A 16,460-nucleotide genomic window follows, 5' to 3' on the forward strand; every position below is an offset into this window, starting at 1 on the left:
TTCCTAAAACACAGTACCACCAGCAAAAACCTTCAAACAAATTAAACAAAACAATCCGTTAATTATTTCAGATCCCCCCCCTCAACACCAGTGTCATTTATCTTCGACGAGAGCCTCGTCGAGGACACGAGCGGCAAGCTGCAACCCAACCAGCTAACGGTTGACAACCTGACGGTCGAGTGGTTGAAGGAGAAGTTGACTGAGCTGGAGGCTTCGTTGGCTGACAACCGGGAGAAGCAGTCGGCGTTGCAGGGGCCTGAGATTATTGGCAATGGCGTCTGCAAAAACAATAATACTGGACTCACGAATGGGGTGAATGGGATTGACAGGTGAGATGTCTACGTATACATTACTACGCCTGTGGTCGTAGTATGCTGCACGCATACAAGATGTTAGTGGATAATTCAGACCATGATTCTGAGTTACTATCATATTTTCATATCGCAAATTTCATATTTTTTTTTTAGTTTTTTAAAATTATTTTTAGATCTATACTTTTGCAATGGAAAATTCCACTTGATATTAACTCAGAATAATGAGCTAAATCATCCCTCTCAGTATTCTTACGATGTCACTTACACCCCGTACAAGTATGTAAAGGTACAAGTAGGTATAGGTGTTACTGATATCGAAACGAATACCGAGGGAAAATTCCACTTGATATCGACTCAGAATCATGGTCTGAATCATCCCTCAAAGCTGTGTAGTGAGAGAAAGATGAGATAAATTGTTGGATTCATTTTAATTATACTAACTATCCTAGCCGGTTCGAATCTACCGGGTGAGAGGCTTCAGCGCTCCCCATTTGTCCGGCCAAGTAGTTAATGCCATCTGCGGCAAATCTACAATAACTCACGTCAAAAAAAAAAAAATGTTCGAATCCCGGTACCGGACTTGCACCAATGAGTTGGCTCGGCCTTTATACACGGCGATACGGCTCACCGCCTATCACGTTGGTTTGACAGAAAGCTCGGTGATGTGTGGATACTAGTTTATCTTACGATGGATGTACTTCTGACTACCTTATGTTACGCTGTTATTATCTAGAGTTTTACAACTACTTCGATGGTCAAAGTTAACGCTCAAGTGTACATTTGCATCGTAATAACTTCCCCCTTCTCCCCAGGCATTCACCGCCGCCGATCCCAGTAACAACGTCGGAGCCGATCAAACTGTTGGAGCTGAGGATAGCGGAGCGCAAGTGCGCCAAACAAGCGGAGATGATTCGTGCGGCCCTGGCGGAGCTGGGCTGCGAGGAGGCGCCCAGCGGCTGCCCCGACCTGTCTGCCGAGACTGTTGGGGTGGACAGTCTCGATGGCAGCTCGCCTGATCACCAGGTACGGATGTACAGGATGTGGATGGATGTGTGTGGATGTGGTGTTTTGACAGTAAACACCCCAGAGTTGGGAGGTTGCATCTAAGGAGATAGACCGCCAATTCGCATAAGGTACAGATATTGGTCTTACTTATTATAGATTCACCGTAAAACAGAAAAGTACACGAGGATTAAGTTTGCTCACAGAACAGAGAAAAAATGACAATGATCTTTGTTTGCCTTTTGGAGTTAGCGAATTTGGGGTATGGCTCAAAAAAACTTTGTTCCTAACGATAAACGGTCTTTTAGTATTCTTTGCCAGAATGTAATAAAACTAGAGTGACGATTTTGGTAACAGAAGGATTCTGTGTAGTCAAATTGCTGTGTTTATTACTGATATTGGTAAAACAGAATAAGTAAGTAGTTTAGGCAAATACTTATAGAGATGAATACAGTATGCTGGCGAGGAGTGAGTATATATACCTATACTAGACACAGGCGTGATGTTAAGTTATGGACACAAAAATAGGTTACAAGTTACAATAAACATTCAATCATCAGGACCGCACGTCGATGAGTTCGAAAGCATCAGTGGACGTGTTGCGGTTGCACCTCCACTCGATCATACCTCCGAAGCCGTTCTTCCGTCTGTTCACGCGGCCTTTCCGACGCAAGTCAGTGCCTTCAAGCCCCGCCCTACCTCCAAAGACCTATCGCAGCAGTAGCGAAGGCCCTGCCGACTCGGTAAAAGTCATATCGACTCTCCGCAAAACACGGATCAGAGTCAAACGCCGCTTGAGAAAACATGTGGATGTCTATGTGCATTGTCGTGTTAGAAACAACGTGTTCAGAAAGCGAAGTAGTGTTGTCGATTCTAACAGTGTGGTGAGTGCCTAAGCGCATGGCATGGTGCATGATGCTTTACAGTCACCGCGTGGCACATATCACGTCACTTCTTCCTGACACGCGTCTACGACGGAGCGGGAACAGTTGCAATTACTTACAGTACCTACAGTAGAGATCGGTGTAGCAGCCAATAAGAAAATAATGGAAATAGCTACAATCTAAAGCGACAAACCACGTAATGACTTTATGTGACACTGTAGCGACCAGTTCGCAGTTAATGTGGTTACACGCTCCGGATTCAGCGTAACCTATAACGATGTGGTGCTAAATTTGGCACTCCGCACGAACTTCAGTCCGAAATACGTTTTCAAATAAAATTAAAATAGCACGGGCTCTCTTTAAAACTCAGTTTCAAAATCAAGGTGAAGCCGCTTGCGACGTTCCAGAAATGTTTAGCTGTTTACGTGGCAGCGCACGCGTCGGTCGCGCTTGCGTCAGGTTCATCCTGTTTTTTCTCAAGTTTCCTTCGCAAGTGCGCCGATGAAAATGTTATCGATAATTTGCCGGGAGTAGTGAGGTGTGGGGTATACAATGGATCCGTTTTCGATGTACATAACGCGCTCGGAGCTGCCGCCGCCGGTGGTGGTGCCGCGCCGCAAGAAGCGCCTCAAACAGCTGCAGTTGGAGCTGCAGAAGGAACTCGAGCTGGACGACGTATGTCATAAAACATGCAAACGCGTGTATTCGTTATTATTATTATTATTTATTATTATTAATAGCCCTCAATGTCCCACTGCAGGGCAAAGGCCTCTCTTCCCTTCTTCCACTCGTGTATTCGTAGTCGTTAAAAAATAATTAATCTTATGCTATGACGTGTGTGCATGGAATTTTGATGTGTTCATTGAATATAGATTTATTTAATTATCTTTTCGTGTGATCGCTATCTAATATAATAAACGCTGTTTTTTTTATTGGTGTTGTCAGTTTGTGCGACTGTGTGAAAAGTGAAAATTAACATTTGTGCACTTATGCACTTACGTACCTACTGAAGATTTATAAAGATGCACCCACGCAGGCACTTCACGTTTATTTCCACCGGTGACACGCTGAGATCTTTTTTGTTTGGTGTATTCCAGGTAAGCGTGAGTGAGACAGAGCGATCACTGGTCGAACAGGAGTGGTTCCACGGAGTGTTGCCTAGAGAAGAAGTTGTCAGGCTGTTGAGAGCTGACGGCGACTACTTGGTGCGGGAGACAACGAGGAACCACGCGAGACAACTGGTGCTCTCAGTATGCTGGGGACAGCACAAACATTTCATTGTACAAACTACACCAGAGGTGAGTCAATCGTTTCAATTACTTTATTAGATCCTTGCATTTGGACAAAGGAATTTTTTTGTGTACATTTTCGCAGGTGCCTACTCTGTTCCTCTGGTAGTCGCTTTTTTGCCATATGGCCTCGTCCCCAATGTTTTTAATCGATGCTTTCTTTTCCGGGTTGAACCGCTAACCACGTGCAATCTAATTCCATTTGGCACGGCCGACTAGTAGTCTTGACGTTGGCCATAGTAATTTCAACTTTATTAGGCGTCAAACGAATTAATCGAATTCGGAATATTTGTTACACTGTGTTCAAAACCTAAATCTAGAGAAAACGCGCGTTTATATAAATTAAATAGAAAGGGCGGCGATGAAAATAGTTGTATGTCGTAAACTTGATGAAATGCCGACCTGGAGAATTTCCCTTGGCCTAATTATAATGACAAGTTTGTTGAAATCCTGTAAAAAATGTGGCCGACTTTTAATTTACGATCTACTATTTATTTGTTTCGTTTGTTGTAAAAGAATAAACAGTGAATAGTTCATGATTTTTGACGCATCTTAGATATTAGAAGATACAAAATACAAGTACAAAATACTATAATGCCTGAAAGAGAGTCGTAGTAGAAAAAAGAAATGATAGAAGTCAAGTGAAAGAAATTTCTTGTTATACATAGTTAGTTGTAGTAGGTAGGTGCTGTATGGATTTTTTGTGTGTCCTTTTTAGAAATACCTAAATAAATAATTCCGATCATCATCTAAATACATAGACCAATGGTGGTGAATAAATAAAAAAACCTCGAAAACAAAAGACGCGAGACTCCCGACTCCAGGATTACAAAATCCTCAAAAGCATTTGTACTGTAATGTATGGATTCATTTGCTTTATAACAGCTAACTTAACGATTCCAGGGCCACTACCGCTTCGAGGGCGCGGCGTTCCCCTCAGTGGCGGAGCTGATCGCGTGGCAGCGCACCAGCGGGGTGCCGGTGACGGCGCGGTCGGGCGCGCTGCTGCGCCGCGCCGTGCCGCGGGAGACCTGGGAGCTCAACAACGACGACGTGCAGCTGCTCGACAAGATTGGGCGGGTAAGGGTTATGATGATCTCCGACCGATTTCGGCCATGGCGACCACTTCGACTCCTAGTCGGCACGACGCTGATGCGCCCGAAGATGGCTTATGTAGCCTGTCTTTACAGTGAACTCCCGCGCACAGGGAGGGCACGTGAGCACACCGTTTTGGTAATTATAATAAATAGCGGCAGGGGGACGGGTATTCAACTCGAGGTTTAGCGTCGAGGTCTGCTGTGCGCTGTTGTCTTGAACTCGTGGACTCGCCTCATTACAAGCCTGCGCTATTCTGTTGAACATACGGTTGATAAACATGTTATTATGATAGCTGTCGCACACGAAAGTATTGACGCATTTCGTGTACTATTTCATAGAATAGGCAGTAGTCTTTGAGTTCTGTGGTCACCTTCTAAAAGTCATCTTATTCGATCTACTATCTGAAGCAGTTAAGGTATAAGGGAGAATGTGAGCGGTAAACGTGTTCAGAATTCCTTTTAGGTTGGTACTTGCAAGAGAACTTGTCAACTTGGTTGTATGTTGTTTTTGCTCTGAATCGATCGAGCACAGGAGTACTTATTTCTCCTTGAAGTGTAAAGGTAAAAATAACCCGTGGTATCTACTCGTAAAAAAATGTGCCTCAAATGTCATTATTTTAGGATATGAACGGACCGTTAAATATGTACAACTGTTTTTTTTCTCTTTAGGGTAACTTCGGGGACGTATACAAAGCACGTCTGAAGACGACAGGACAAGAGGTAGCGGTGAAGACATGCCGGGTGGCCCTCCCAGAGGAACAGAAGAGAACCTTCCTCCAGGAGGGACGCATACTCAAACAGTACCAGCATCCAAACATCGTGCGGCTGATCGGGATAGCCGTGCAGAAACAACCGATTATGATCGTTATGGAGCTGGTGTCAGGTTACTATTTACTTTTTATTTATCGCTATCGGCATCTTATTCTCGTAACACAAGAGGGACCGTAAATGGGAATACGTTTTGTTGGCCGAAAAATTACAATTAAAAAGCTTAACTCAAAAGTCGAAATTCTTAAAAAAGTGTTCATTTTTTTCTATTTCTACCATTATAAATTTGGGACGTTATTATTTTTACCCATAACCTGAGCAAATTGACATTCTTAATCCGATTGGTCTAATCATAAATTATATGGCCAAGTTATATTGTTAGGTACTTACTAATAAATAATTACTTACTACTGTGTCTGTGTCCGATTTTAAACCAGACCTGATTATTTTTTTGCTTTGGTCATCGGCGGGGTGTGGGTTAGTTCATCTTACGATGGATGTACCTCCGACTATCCCATACATAAGCTTATGTATGTTCTTATGCTTGACCCTTCTTACTGTTTTTGTTAGTTTTCGGATAAAAGACTGCAGGGTGAAAATATGTAAGATGAACCATACCTTATTAATAGGGTACCTAGTTTCCATCTAGTCAAATCAGTTACTTTTTACTGAACGTCAAAACACAAAATTACTATGGAATTTGTATAAAAAAGCAACCTGTGACGTCATCCAAAAATGTGACAAAATATCGCACTTATTATTTTGATTAATTAAAATTCCATAATTACATAAATAAGTACGAAAAAAAACCTTTGAAAAAAAAAGAGAACTTTTTTGTCACCTTTAGATCAGTCTATATTTAGTAATCAGAATTTCATAATTTACCTTGACCTAGGACACTCTCACCTAGGGACTTTCTAGTACGTTCCTCAAAATCAATATAGATGGCGCTGTACAATTTTTTTAATCTTCTAATTTCATAGATAACAGATATAATGCATCTTTGATCTTTGTTTTTGGGCATAAATGATGAGCCTTTTTATTACCCAGGCACAATTACGTCTGCCACTCATTATTAATCTGATCAAAATAAAGAGAAGCGATATAGGTAGCAACATAATTCTATACTTACATAAGACCCGAATATCATTTGTATTGTATTTTGGAATAATTTAATTATGTACCAAAGTAATGAGAAAATAGGTAATTATCACGTTTAAACAACGCCATCTATATTGTTTTTGGTGAACGTAGCCTGGATAGTCCCTTATTGTAACATGTAGGTATACACGTTAGTTTTGTTTATGTGTCTAGGAAACAATGCGTAGGAGGGTATAATGTTGGGTTATTCGTACTGACGTTATTTCAGTCTATGTATATTCGTGATTCTATTATGAATCACAACACGATGTTTGGAGTAACTTGATATCAAATGAAGCACACTTGGTACGTTAAACAAAATTACATAACGTCCCACTGCTGGGCACAGGCCTCCCCTCAATCAACCGGATTGGAACCGGGGGTATGGAGCATACTCCACAACGCTGCTCCAATGCGGGTTGGTGGAGGTGTTTTTACGGCTAATAGCCGGGACCAACAGCTTAATGGGCCCTCCGACGCACGGAATGATCAATCAGGTGATTCAAGCCTGAAAAGTCCTTACCAAACATCGGGAATCGAACCCGGACCTCCAGATCGTGAGCCTAACGCTCTAACCACTAGACCACGGAGGCTGTTAAACAAAATTATATTGTTATTACTCAAATACCAAAAATTTAGAATTTTATTGTTCGGTAATCGACATTTTGGAAGAGACAATATCCGAATAAAATGTTTCACTTTGTATGGTCTAGTAAGTTTTTGGTATCGTGAAGGTATTGTCCTTATGACCAATGGGGTATTACTGCGAAGGTTGCGGGCCGGACATCGGGAGTTGCCATGGAAACTTTGATGTTTTTAACAAATTCGCTTGCTTCTTCTAACTTCAATAATTTGTTCATTGTCCTTTTCCCTTATCTTTCTAGCACTTCTTTGTTAGTTATGATTTCTGTCCCAAGTTACTATTGCTTTGTAAAATTGTCTACAGGTGGTTCCCTCCTAACTTTCCTCCGCACGCGCTCCTCAACCCTCAACTCCCGCTCACTGCTGGCTATGTGTCGCGACGCTGCCGGCGGCATGAGGTACCTCGAGTCCAAGAACTGCATCCACCGGGACCTGGCGGCGCGGAACTGCCTCATCGGTGATGACAACATCGTCAAGATATCTGACTTCGGCATGTCCAGGGAAGAGGAGGAGTATATAGTCTCAGGGGGAATGAAGCAGATCCCGATCAAGTGGACTGCGCCTGAAGCACTTAATTTCGGTAAGTGCTGTTTCAATTCATAGATATTGTTACGTTTGTGATGCGTGGAAGAATTTAATGGGAGTTGGGTTTCAGAGGACTGAAACACAGGTACAATTCACATTATATTCACTTTTTAGTGAGGAGAAAAAGGTAATCTGACGGACTTCCAAAGACGAGACAATAGCCCGAACTGAGTAAATGCGTGTGTCCAGGCTTGAGCGTTGTCGCGTTTCAAAGTATAATAAAACTCATAAACTGACAGATCACAGTAACTGTCTGAAGTACACAGAAGCCAAGGCAGGAGTCCTGGTACGGTTACTTATGAAGTTGAGTAAACTGGGTACCAACTTACTAGCTGGTCTGATGACAGTACTACTACCCTATTTTTCCTCAAAAGTAACACGGAACGTTACATCGACAAGACAAACAATTGCTTATTTATACATCGTTTTAAGTTTACGCGGTTATTATCATAATTAAGACACGTAATAACGGGTTCTTACCGCGTTTAAAGTAGGGATATAAGATTCCCGATATTTCGACACTGTTGCAAGTGCCATGATCACAGGATGACTGGTCATCCGTATATCGGGAGTCTCATATCCCTACTTTAAACGCGGTAAGAACCCGTTATTATGTGTTTTAATTGCTTATTTATTTTCATTTTGGAGCAAATTTGGAATGTAATTATAGAGAAAATTTTAATATTAAAAAAAATCGCATCTTAGGACTTCGTATCAACAGTGGCTGCAAGTTGTCTTTGATTACTTGTGGCTCTGCCCACCCCATTTGGGATTACGGGCGTGAGTTTATGTATGTATGTATGTAAAAAAAATCGCAAACGTAACAAATGTTTTTTACCGACTTCAAAAAAGGGGGAGGTTCTCGATTCGACCGTATAGGTATATTTTGTTTATTCGCGTATAACTTCGTCGTTTATGAACCGATTTTCATTATTTTTTTTTGTATTTTATTCAGGTAAATACACATCTCTCTGCGACGTGTGGAGCTATGGGGTGCTCATGTGGGAGATATTCTCTAAAGGGGATACTCCATACGCGGGGATGAGCAACTCACGAGCGAGGGAGAAAATTGACACAGGTAGGTAGAATTTGAATTTGGAACTTACTCAGTAAATAAGTAGGTACTTAACCTAACTACAATATACTTCGTGTCTTCATAGTTTTCACAGCATGCTCCTAACGAATTCCTTCATAATCAACTTGCTTAAATTACCTAGGGGTTTAACCTTCCATTTTGAGCGAATCTAGCATTTGTATAGGCCAAATGTGGTAAGACAATGCCAAGAAAAAGGTTGCCCATGATTGATATTGGTTTCCAACGAAACCCGTTTACAATCCCTTTTTTATTAGGTTTTTATAAAGCGCTATAATGTCCAATTACTAAGAAAGGGTGTTTTGTTGTTTGCGCTATTGTAAAACTTGTTTTTTTCCCATCAGGTTACAGAATGCCTGCGCCGGAGGGCTGTTCAGAGGAGGTGTACGCCCTGATGCTGCGATGCTGGGAGTACGAGCCGGAAAAGCGGCCTCACTTCCACCAGATATACACTATCATAGATAACATCTACAACCGGTAGTCGACGAGCTAGTCCGCAGCTACGCCGGGAGATGGCGCTACTGTGATGTGAGGTCTTATGGAAAATACAATGGAGTTTTTATTCTATTGAAAAGAGAAGTTTGAAATAATGTAACTGAAATTAACTGGTGTTAAACTAGATAACAAGCAGAAAAAAAATACTTCATAGCAACATTAAGAGTACCTCAGAAACTGACAAAATATTACGTTTTTAGGGTGTTACTGTACGAGTTTGGAAGGTATAGGGCAACTTATTGTTATAACCGCATCAACATTGTAGTTAACAAGCAAATCATGGCTTTTGAAATCTTTATATCTGTGGTAATTAAAATGGTAAGTTTATAAGATACATGCATGAAGTTATCAATTAATATAGAGATAGTAAGTGCTATACGTAGGCGTGTATAACTTGTTTCTTAGTATTGTTGGATTGCCTCACGTTTGCAGCGTTGATCTCTTTCGAATGGTACTTTTTAGCAAGTATTCCGTAAAATCATAGTTGATAAGTTTTTGATACATTATTATAATCAATGTTATTATTTTGACTGAGGTTTGTATTTCTATAAGAGTACAATTTTTACACTATAGTCCACAGTTTACGTATTGTAATTATCCATAAGTATTAATCTTGTAAATGTATTAAGACTATAAACGTAAGGATTTATGTTATTAAAATGATAACTGTGTTATGTGGTATTGTAGGCTATTTTATGTGAAAATGACATTTCTTTTTTAATCGTTAATACCTTACTTTGAGCTTTCACGTGTGTTCCAAATATTCTATTTTAAAAGTTTGTGACATTTATATCCTATGTGAAGAAAAATGAGATGTTAAACATTTTATTTATAGAAAAGGCTTATTTTAAAAATAAATTAACTGTTTGGAAGGATCGGAACTTTGAGATTTAGTATATTTTATATGCGATATGGTGTGGGCAAACTTTCAAACATACTTTGTGGCAATAATAATAATTTGTGATTTAAAACAAACATCCCCTGTGCTTCCAATGCGTATTACCTAAATAAAGTGCCTTTATCAATATTTTCTTGCCTAGAGTATGAGCATGAAATTATGTATTAGTATGTTATGGAAATGTAACACAAAGTGAGATATTATTAGTTGTTGAGTGTTTAGTATTCTAATTAATGGTAGGTGTAACGAATTGACTGTAAATATAATTTTTTCTTACATATTAATTAAAGTGCCAGACAATTTTGGATTTAATTCTTCTGCATTTTATTTCCCTTTCTTTCTGAATCAATTGTTTAGTCCTGTTTTTTCTTTCTCTACATCAGAAGATTTTTTGACGAGAATTCGTGGTGGATGGATTGCCTTGGATATTTACGCACTTTATTTCATTTTAAGTGGGTATTAGTGTGTAAAAGTGTGCTGATTTAAAAAAAAAACATAATTGGGTCGTTCTTCTTTTTTATCGACAATGATCTGTCTTCCGTACTGCTTTTAATAAGTTATGTTTTACAATTTTATTTCATGTTTCCATTGTCCAAAAATATAGTTATCTTATTATACTCAAAATACAAGCAAAATACTAATCGGTTCCTCAATTAGTTATTAACGTAGCTTCATTGTTTTTCACAAAATTTTGTGACAGAGTGGTATATTGAAATGTTGTCTCCGATGAAAAGGGCCATTCTGTCACAATATTTTTTGGAATGCGCCTGCAAAGAAAAGTATGTTACCAAGATAAAGAGAACCACTAAATAGTCCTTTACGGACAGATCTTTATATGATGTTTTAAAATATTTATTGCCGTTATAATTTTAAAGATGTTAAGTCCGATTAATTGGGAAAATGTCTTTTTATTGTCGATAAAAAAGAAGAACGACCCAATTGAATTCGTTTCATAAAATGAAGTCGAATCAATTAGAGACGAAAACTGGGGGTTTAATAGCCCACTTCCAAGCAATTCATTTTAACAAAGTAATATTGCAAATATATGCGCAATGAAACAAATGTCAAATAGCAATATTGCTTTATTAGATGAATTACTTTGATGTGGCCTTTTTAACCTCCTTGGAAGTTATTTAGCGAAGCCGATCTTCTGGCAATTCACTTAAACAGACCAAAATACGTAAATGACATTTAATCCTATAAAAAGGCTTATTATTATTATAAATACAGATTGATCAGTTCGTCACTAACCGCAGAAGGCGTTAGTATTCCGAGATCAGTAAACAGCAACGTTAAGTATTTCGGGGGCGTGTAATCCACTAAAGGGTGCACTTTCTTGAGGTCCTTGTCGGACTTGATGTGACTGGAGAGATATTTGAACTCTTTGGGCACATCCTTCTGGTTCAGCGGGTATGTCCGGGAGAATTTGAAGCTCTCTGTTAGTACGTACACCGGTTTTTTTAGCTCTAGGGCTGCTATTGCCAGGCCGTATGTGCCAATCTGAAAAGTAAAAAGAAGTTGTAATATGGCGACCGCCTCCGTGATCCAATAGTTAGGTTCGGGTTCGAATCCCGGTAGAGGCATATCACAAAAATCACTTTGTGAGCCCTGGTTTGAATATTGCAGGCTTTTTTTTTTAATCTAATTTTTTTTGAGGCTTGAGCCACTCTTGGTGGTTATGCCAGCCTCATAGTTTAGAGCGTTTAATGATGATCAAATCATCAATTTACAAAAGAATACCATTACAGCACTACACCATGCTGTTCAGGGGTTTGATATTCCTAAGAGACACAGTACAGTATTTATATACAAGCCTTGACGCTACGGACACTGGATCTGCCAAGAGGCACACAATCTCTCCTCCATGTAAATATTGCAGGCTTATCACGCAATTGACTGAAAGTAAGATGATCCGTGGCATGTTAAGGCATTGGTCCCGGTTACTACTGATGTAAGAACATAGTCGTTACATGGGTCGTGTCAGGGGCTTTAGGCGGCTCAATAATATTGACACCAAACATTTGTCAGTTTTAAATATCATTGTTGTTGAAAATATTCATTCAAGTCATAAAATTCCATATCAACTAGCCAATTTTTTAGACGTTTTTTAAATGTCTTACCCTCTAACAATTTTATTTCGGTGGGTAAGTGATTGAAAATTCGAACGGCTGATACAAATACACATATATCATATTATTGCACTAGTTGGTACAAAAAACAAATAAACTATACTAATTTAACTAATTTTTAATGGAGATAGTGTCTTGTCAGTTTGCTCTTCAGAGCTCACTGATGTACCTCTGACTAGCCCAAATAGGATTTTTTTTTATTAATTTAACCCTTTCACGGACAGAGACCATGGGTCATTGATGGTTTATAATAGGTAGTATGAGAGTATGACAACTTGGAATCGGAACGTCATTAGACGTTCTGTCCTTGAAGGTGTTAATATAATCGCCCTTATGTATATTATTGGTGACGATCTACTGTGGGTTGGTATAATATACCTTGTTGATAATGCCGCCGCTCTCGACGACTCCCTCGGCGCCGACCATGACTATGTCCACCTGCTCCATCATGTACCCCACCGCAGAGTCCAGGATCAGCGTCGCGTCCACCCCCGCCTCCAACAGCTCCTTGTGCATCTGTACACTACAAATGTGAGATAAATAATAATAAAAAATTAGTAAAAAAGTTAAGTTTAAAAGTTAAGTTTAAAAGTTTAGATACACATGTTAAGCCGTTCGTCTTGGTTACAGCTTACTGATGTAAGTATGCAGCCTTTGTGTGCAATTGCGTTCCCGTATCCCCGTCACACGGCGGCAAAGAGGAACACCGTTGGGTTTTAGTGGGTATACCGGGTGGTGACACCCGGGGAGTCCCACATAAGCACGTCGTCCCCCCGGGCGGCGTGGTATGCGTAACGCATTTCCCAACGTCAAAAAAAAAAAAGTATGCAGCCTCCGTGGTCTAGTGGTTTGAGCGTCAGGCTCACGATCTGGAGGTCCGGGTTCGATTCCCGATGAGGACAAGGTCGAAATCACTTTGTGAGACTCCTTTGTTTGGTAAGGACTTTTCAGGCTTGAAGTAAGATGATTCTGTGCTTCGGAGGGCACGTTAAGCTCTTGATCCCGGCTATTAGCCGTAAAAACACCTTCACCAACCCGCACTGGAGCAGCGAGGTGGAGTATGCTCCATATCCCCTCCGGTTGATTGAGGGGAGGCCTGTGCCCAGCAGTGGGACATATATACGCTGTTTATGATGTAAGTATGTAGTTGTTACATGAGTCATGTCAGGGGCCTTTGGTGGCTCAGTAATAACCCTGACACCAGGATGAGGTTGGTATTCCACTTCACAACCCGCACTATAGAGCTATAGCACTATATATAGAAGAAGAAGTAGTTGTCTGTATTGATCCCTTATACACATTGTAATTATGCAGGTTTATTACTTACCCACTGTTGTCTGGGCAGGACATCGTGACATAAACTTCAAATCTTGTGTTAGCATTGGCTGCCTCTAGCATAGCTTGGAGAACTACTCTTGATCTAGAGTGTGTCAGGATTCTCTGTAACAAATATTATAAGTATTATTAACTTGTTTGGATGATAGATAATTGACATCACATGGTTTCCAGGATTTATGCCCTGTTAATGGCAATGGGTTTGCCCACTCTTATATAGAAAGAAAGAAAGAAACGTTTATTATAAAGGGACACCACAGCAACAAATATAAAACAAACAAAAAATATACAATAAAAACACGGAGTAACACATAACTTACAATCAAACACATAATAAAAAATAAAAAACAACAACATACACAAGAAACACAAACAATCGAGTGTATGGACTGGTCAACGATGGTGGTGGTGTCCTTTATAAAAGGGCCTCACTCAGCATAAGCCGCGGCGCGAGCCACGACGCTATAGAACTTAAACATAGCTGGAGTAATGGACCTCTACACCTCTGAGGAGATGGTGCACTGCTGCCTACTCCTTCAGGGATACAGGCGTGATGTTTGTAATCTTCCATAAGAGACACAAGCTCTGGTGGCTAGTACTATTTTTATGTTAGTCATGTTTATTAATATTACTCACACATCCATCACTAATGAAAGACAGCGCTTGCTTGGCAACCTTCCCTCGTGCTTCCAACAGGGTGTCCAGAAAGATACGCCCTCTCTGCAGCATCACTTGCTCACACTCTTTGTATGTCTGAAATAACAAAAAATACCATGTACAATTAACGAATAGCCCACAGAATAGTATAATTATTCCCTTACTAGAGACTCTGGCTTCGCTCAGTTGCAATGCTGAGGAAAAAATGACATTATTTACGACATCACATTAAAAACCTCAAAAAGACCCATATTTCTCCACTATTTAATGCATGTTATTATACATATAAACCTTCTACTTGAATCACTCTATCTATTAAAAAAACTGCATCAAAATCCATTGCATAGTTTTAAAGATTTAAGTGTACATAAGGATATAGGGACAGAAAAAGCGACTTGGTTCTATACTTTGTAGTGATCATAATAATAAGCCTTTATTTCTGTCATTTTTACATATATATAGTTTCCTTAAATAGAGTGTACCATTGTTTTTTAGCTTCTTTGCCGTATTATGTCTTCTACTTCGGGCTTTTCCCCAATATTTATTAGTTTGATTTTATGCTTTAATTTGATATTTAACTTCTCTCCATCCTATGTTGGCACACTTTTAGAGCTTTACTCTGTTTTTCTGTTAGGGCCCATGTTTGGCAACCATAAATCATGCTTGGCAGTACACAAGTGTTTAACACCTTCTTTTTGTCCTTCATAGTAAAATGTGGTTCTTCATAATTGTCCCTTTATACTGGAAACCATATTAGCAAGCACCTTTGTGAAAAACCACATTCTGTTGTGAACAGCCTTTATGTAACAGGCCTATTCTCAATCGACCAAGTCTGTTGTTCTATTGCAGATTGTATGAATAAAATGGAAGCAGTGTTTTTGTCTGTGAGATTCATGTTTACTAAGAAAAATGCTTCAACTGTTACTTTTTGTAACTATTAAAAAACACATGTTAATAAGCAAAACTACACCTTTGTCAACTGCTTACCTCATTACTATAACATTATATTTAAGCAAGCTGTTTATAATACCTTATCCTTCTCATCTAGCCTGGTGAAGGAGATGAACCGCATGAACAACTCGCAGCCGGATGATATGCCCGTCACGGGTTGGTCACAGTCCTTCATGGCACCCACTGCTATGCGCAGGTTGTTATGCAGTTCTCCTATAGTGGTAACTGGAAATTAAAACGCTAGTTGTAGAGAATATATAAAAGTGATCAATACAATAAAATGCAAGACTGAATATAAAAATAAATATAAGCTCACGACTATATCCGCATTGGGGTAGTCAGAGGTACATTTATAGCAAGATAAAGTAAGTGCCCACACCTTACCTTCTGTTTGATAAAAATATCTTGACAATAAAGGATCCTTTTTATTGATTTAAGGATCTTGGAAAATAAAATTTCAAGCTTAAAATGTTTTAAAAAGTTGACAATATGCAAAAAAAGTTTACCTTGGTAATTTTCTATCACAGTTAACAGAGTTTTTATGGCTGCCACCGCCGCAGACACATCTTCTTCCTCCTTGAGAATCTTCAGGAAGATCTCCTTAACTTCTGCAATATTCATAATAGTGATGAAATTATTACTAACGCTAGTGAAACAGGACGGACCGTTAATTTCACTTAAAAGACAGGAAAAAAATCAACCTACCTTCAGATTTCATATCTAAACGATAAAAAAACTCAAGGGAAACGAAATTAAGCTTATAAAACTCTAGCTTCTATTTATTAGATTTGGTTTACCGTCGTTTTCATTTACTTAAAACAAAATAACCTAATTTTGACGTGCCTAAAATGACAACTGAATGTTTGAATGTTACGTTCCGTTCAATAATAATAATTTGTGAAACCTTTGAAGTAGAACGTTTATGTAATAATAAATAAGTATAAATAATAATTTTTCAGCAGCGTTTCACTTTTATATATTTTTTAACTTTATTACTAAACTTGATTACTTTTTAACCAATTAATTTTTAGCGCTTCTCTAAAAAAATCATAAAAATTGTTGTGCAACTATTGCACAATAATGATGAAGGTCATTAATCGAAGTTACAATTTTACTTTGTTAGTCCCATTTTGTAGGTAGTTCCATACAAAGGCTGATAAATAAAGTTGATTTACGTTACA

General features: G+C 39.2%; 2 protein-coding genes across 6 annotated transcripts in view; one reads left to right on the forward strand and one right to left on the reverse strand.

Annotated features, from left to right (window-relative positions):
- LOC126370040 (tyrosine-protein kinase Fer) overlaps positions 1–10,519 on the forward strand; it is a 52,946-nt gene extending 42,427 nt beyond the window's left edge. For 3 of the 5 annotated variants that reach the window (XM_050014674.1, XM_050014676.1, XM_050014678.1), the window contains 9 exons: positions 72–329; positions 1,127–1,337; positions 1,877–2,059; positions 3,298–3,498; positions 4,393–4,569; positions 5,256–5,469; positions 7,441–7,716; positions 8,677–8,799; positions 9,159–10,519. In XM_050014674.1, coding sequence (XP_049870631.1) covers positions 72–329; positions 1,127–1,337; positions 1,877–2,059; positions 3,298–3,498; positions 4,393–4,569; positions 5,256–5,469; positions 7,441–7,716; positions 8,677–8,799; positions 9,159–9,295 — 1,780 coding nt within the window. In that variant the 3' untranslated portion in view covers positions 9,296–10,519. Of the gene's footprint in view, positions 1–71; positions 330–1,126; positions 1,338–1,876; positions 2,060–2,111; positions 2,876–3,297; positions 3,499–4,392; positions 4,570–5,255; positions 5,470–7,440; positions 7,717–8,676; positions 8,800–9,158 lie in introns of those variants that run through there. The other 2 variants (XM_050014677.1, XM_050014679.1) reach the window with 2 other exon arrangements.
- Positions 10,520–11,384: 865 nt separating this feature from the next.
- LOC126370113 (translation initiation factor eIF-2B subunit alpha) lies at positions 11,385–16,142 on the reverse strand. Its single transcript, XM_050014850.1, has 7 exons — positions 15,985–16,142; positions 15,786–15,887; positions 15,359–15,504; positions 14,308–14,424; positions 13,664–13,776; positions 12,715–12,859; positions 11,385–11,707 (listed from the first exon to the last, which is right to left on the reverse strand). Exons 1-7 carry the CDS (start codon positions 15,995–15,997, stop codon positions 11,426–11,428), a joined length of 918 nt encoding a protein of 305 aa, XP_049870807.1. The 5' UTR covers positions 15,998–16,142; the 3' UTR covers positions 11,385–11,425.
- Between the last annotated feature and the right edge of the window lie 318 nt (positions 16,143–16,460).

This window comes from Pectinophora gossypiella, chromosome 10, assembly GCF_024362695.1.
Source record: "Pectinophora gossypiella chromosome 10, ilPecGoss1.1, whole genome shotgun sequence".
In the NCBI taxonomy this organism is placed as follows: domain Eukaryota; kingdom Metazoa; phylum Arthropoda; class Insecta; order Lepidoptera; family Gelechiidae; genus Pectinophora; species Pectinophora gossypiella.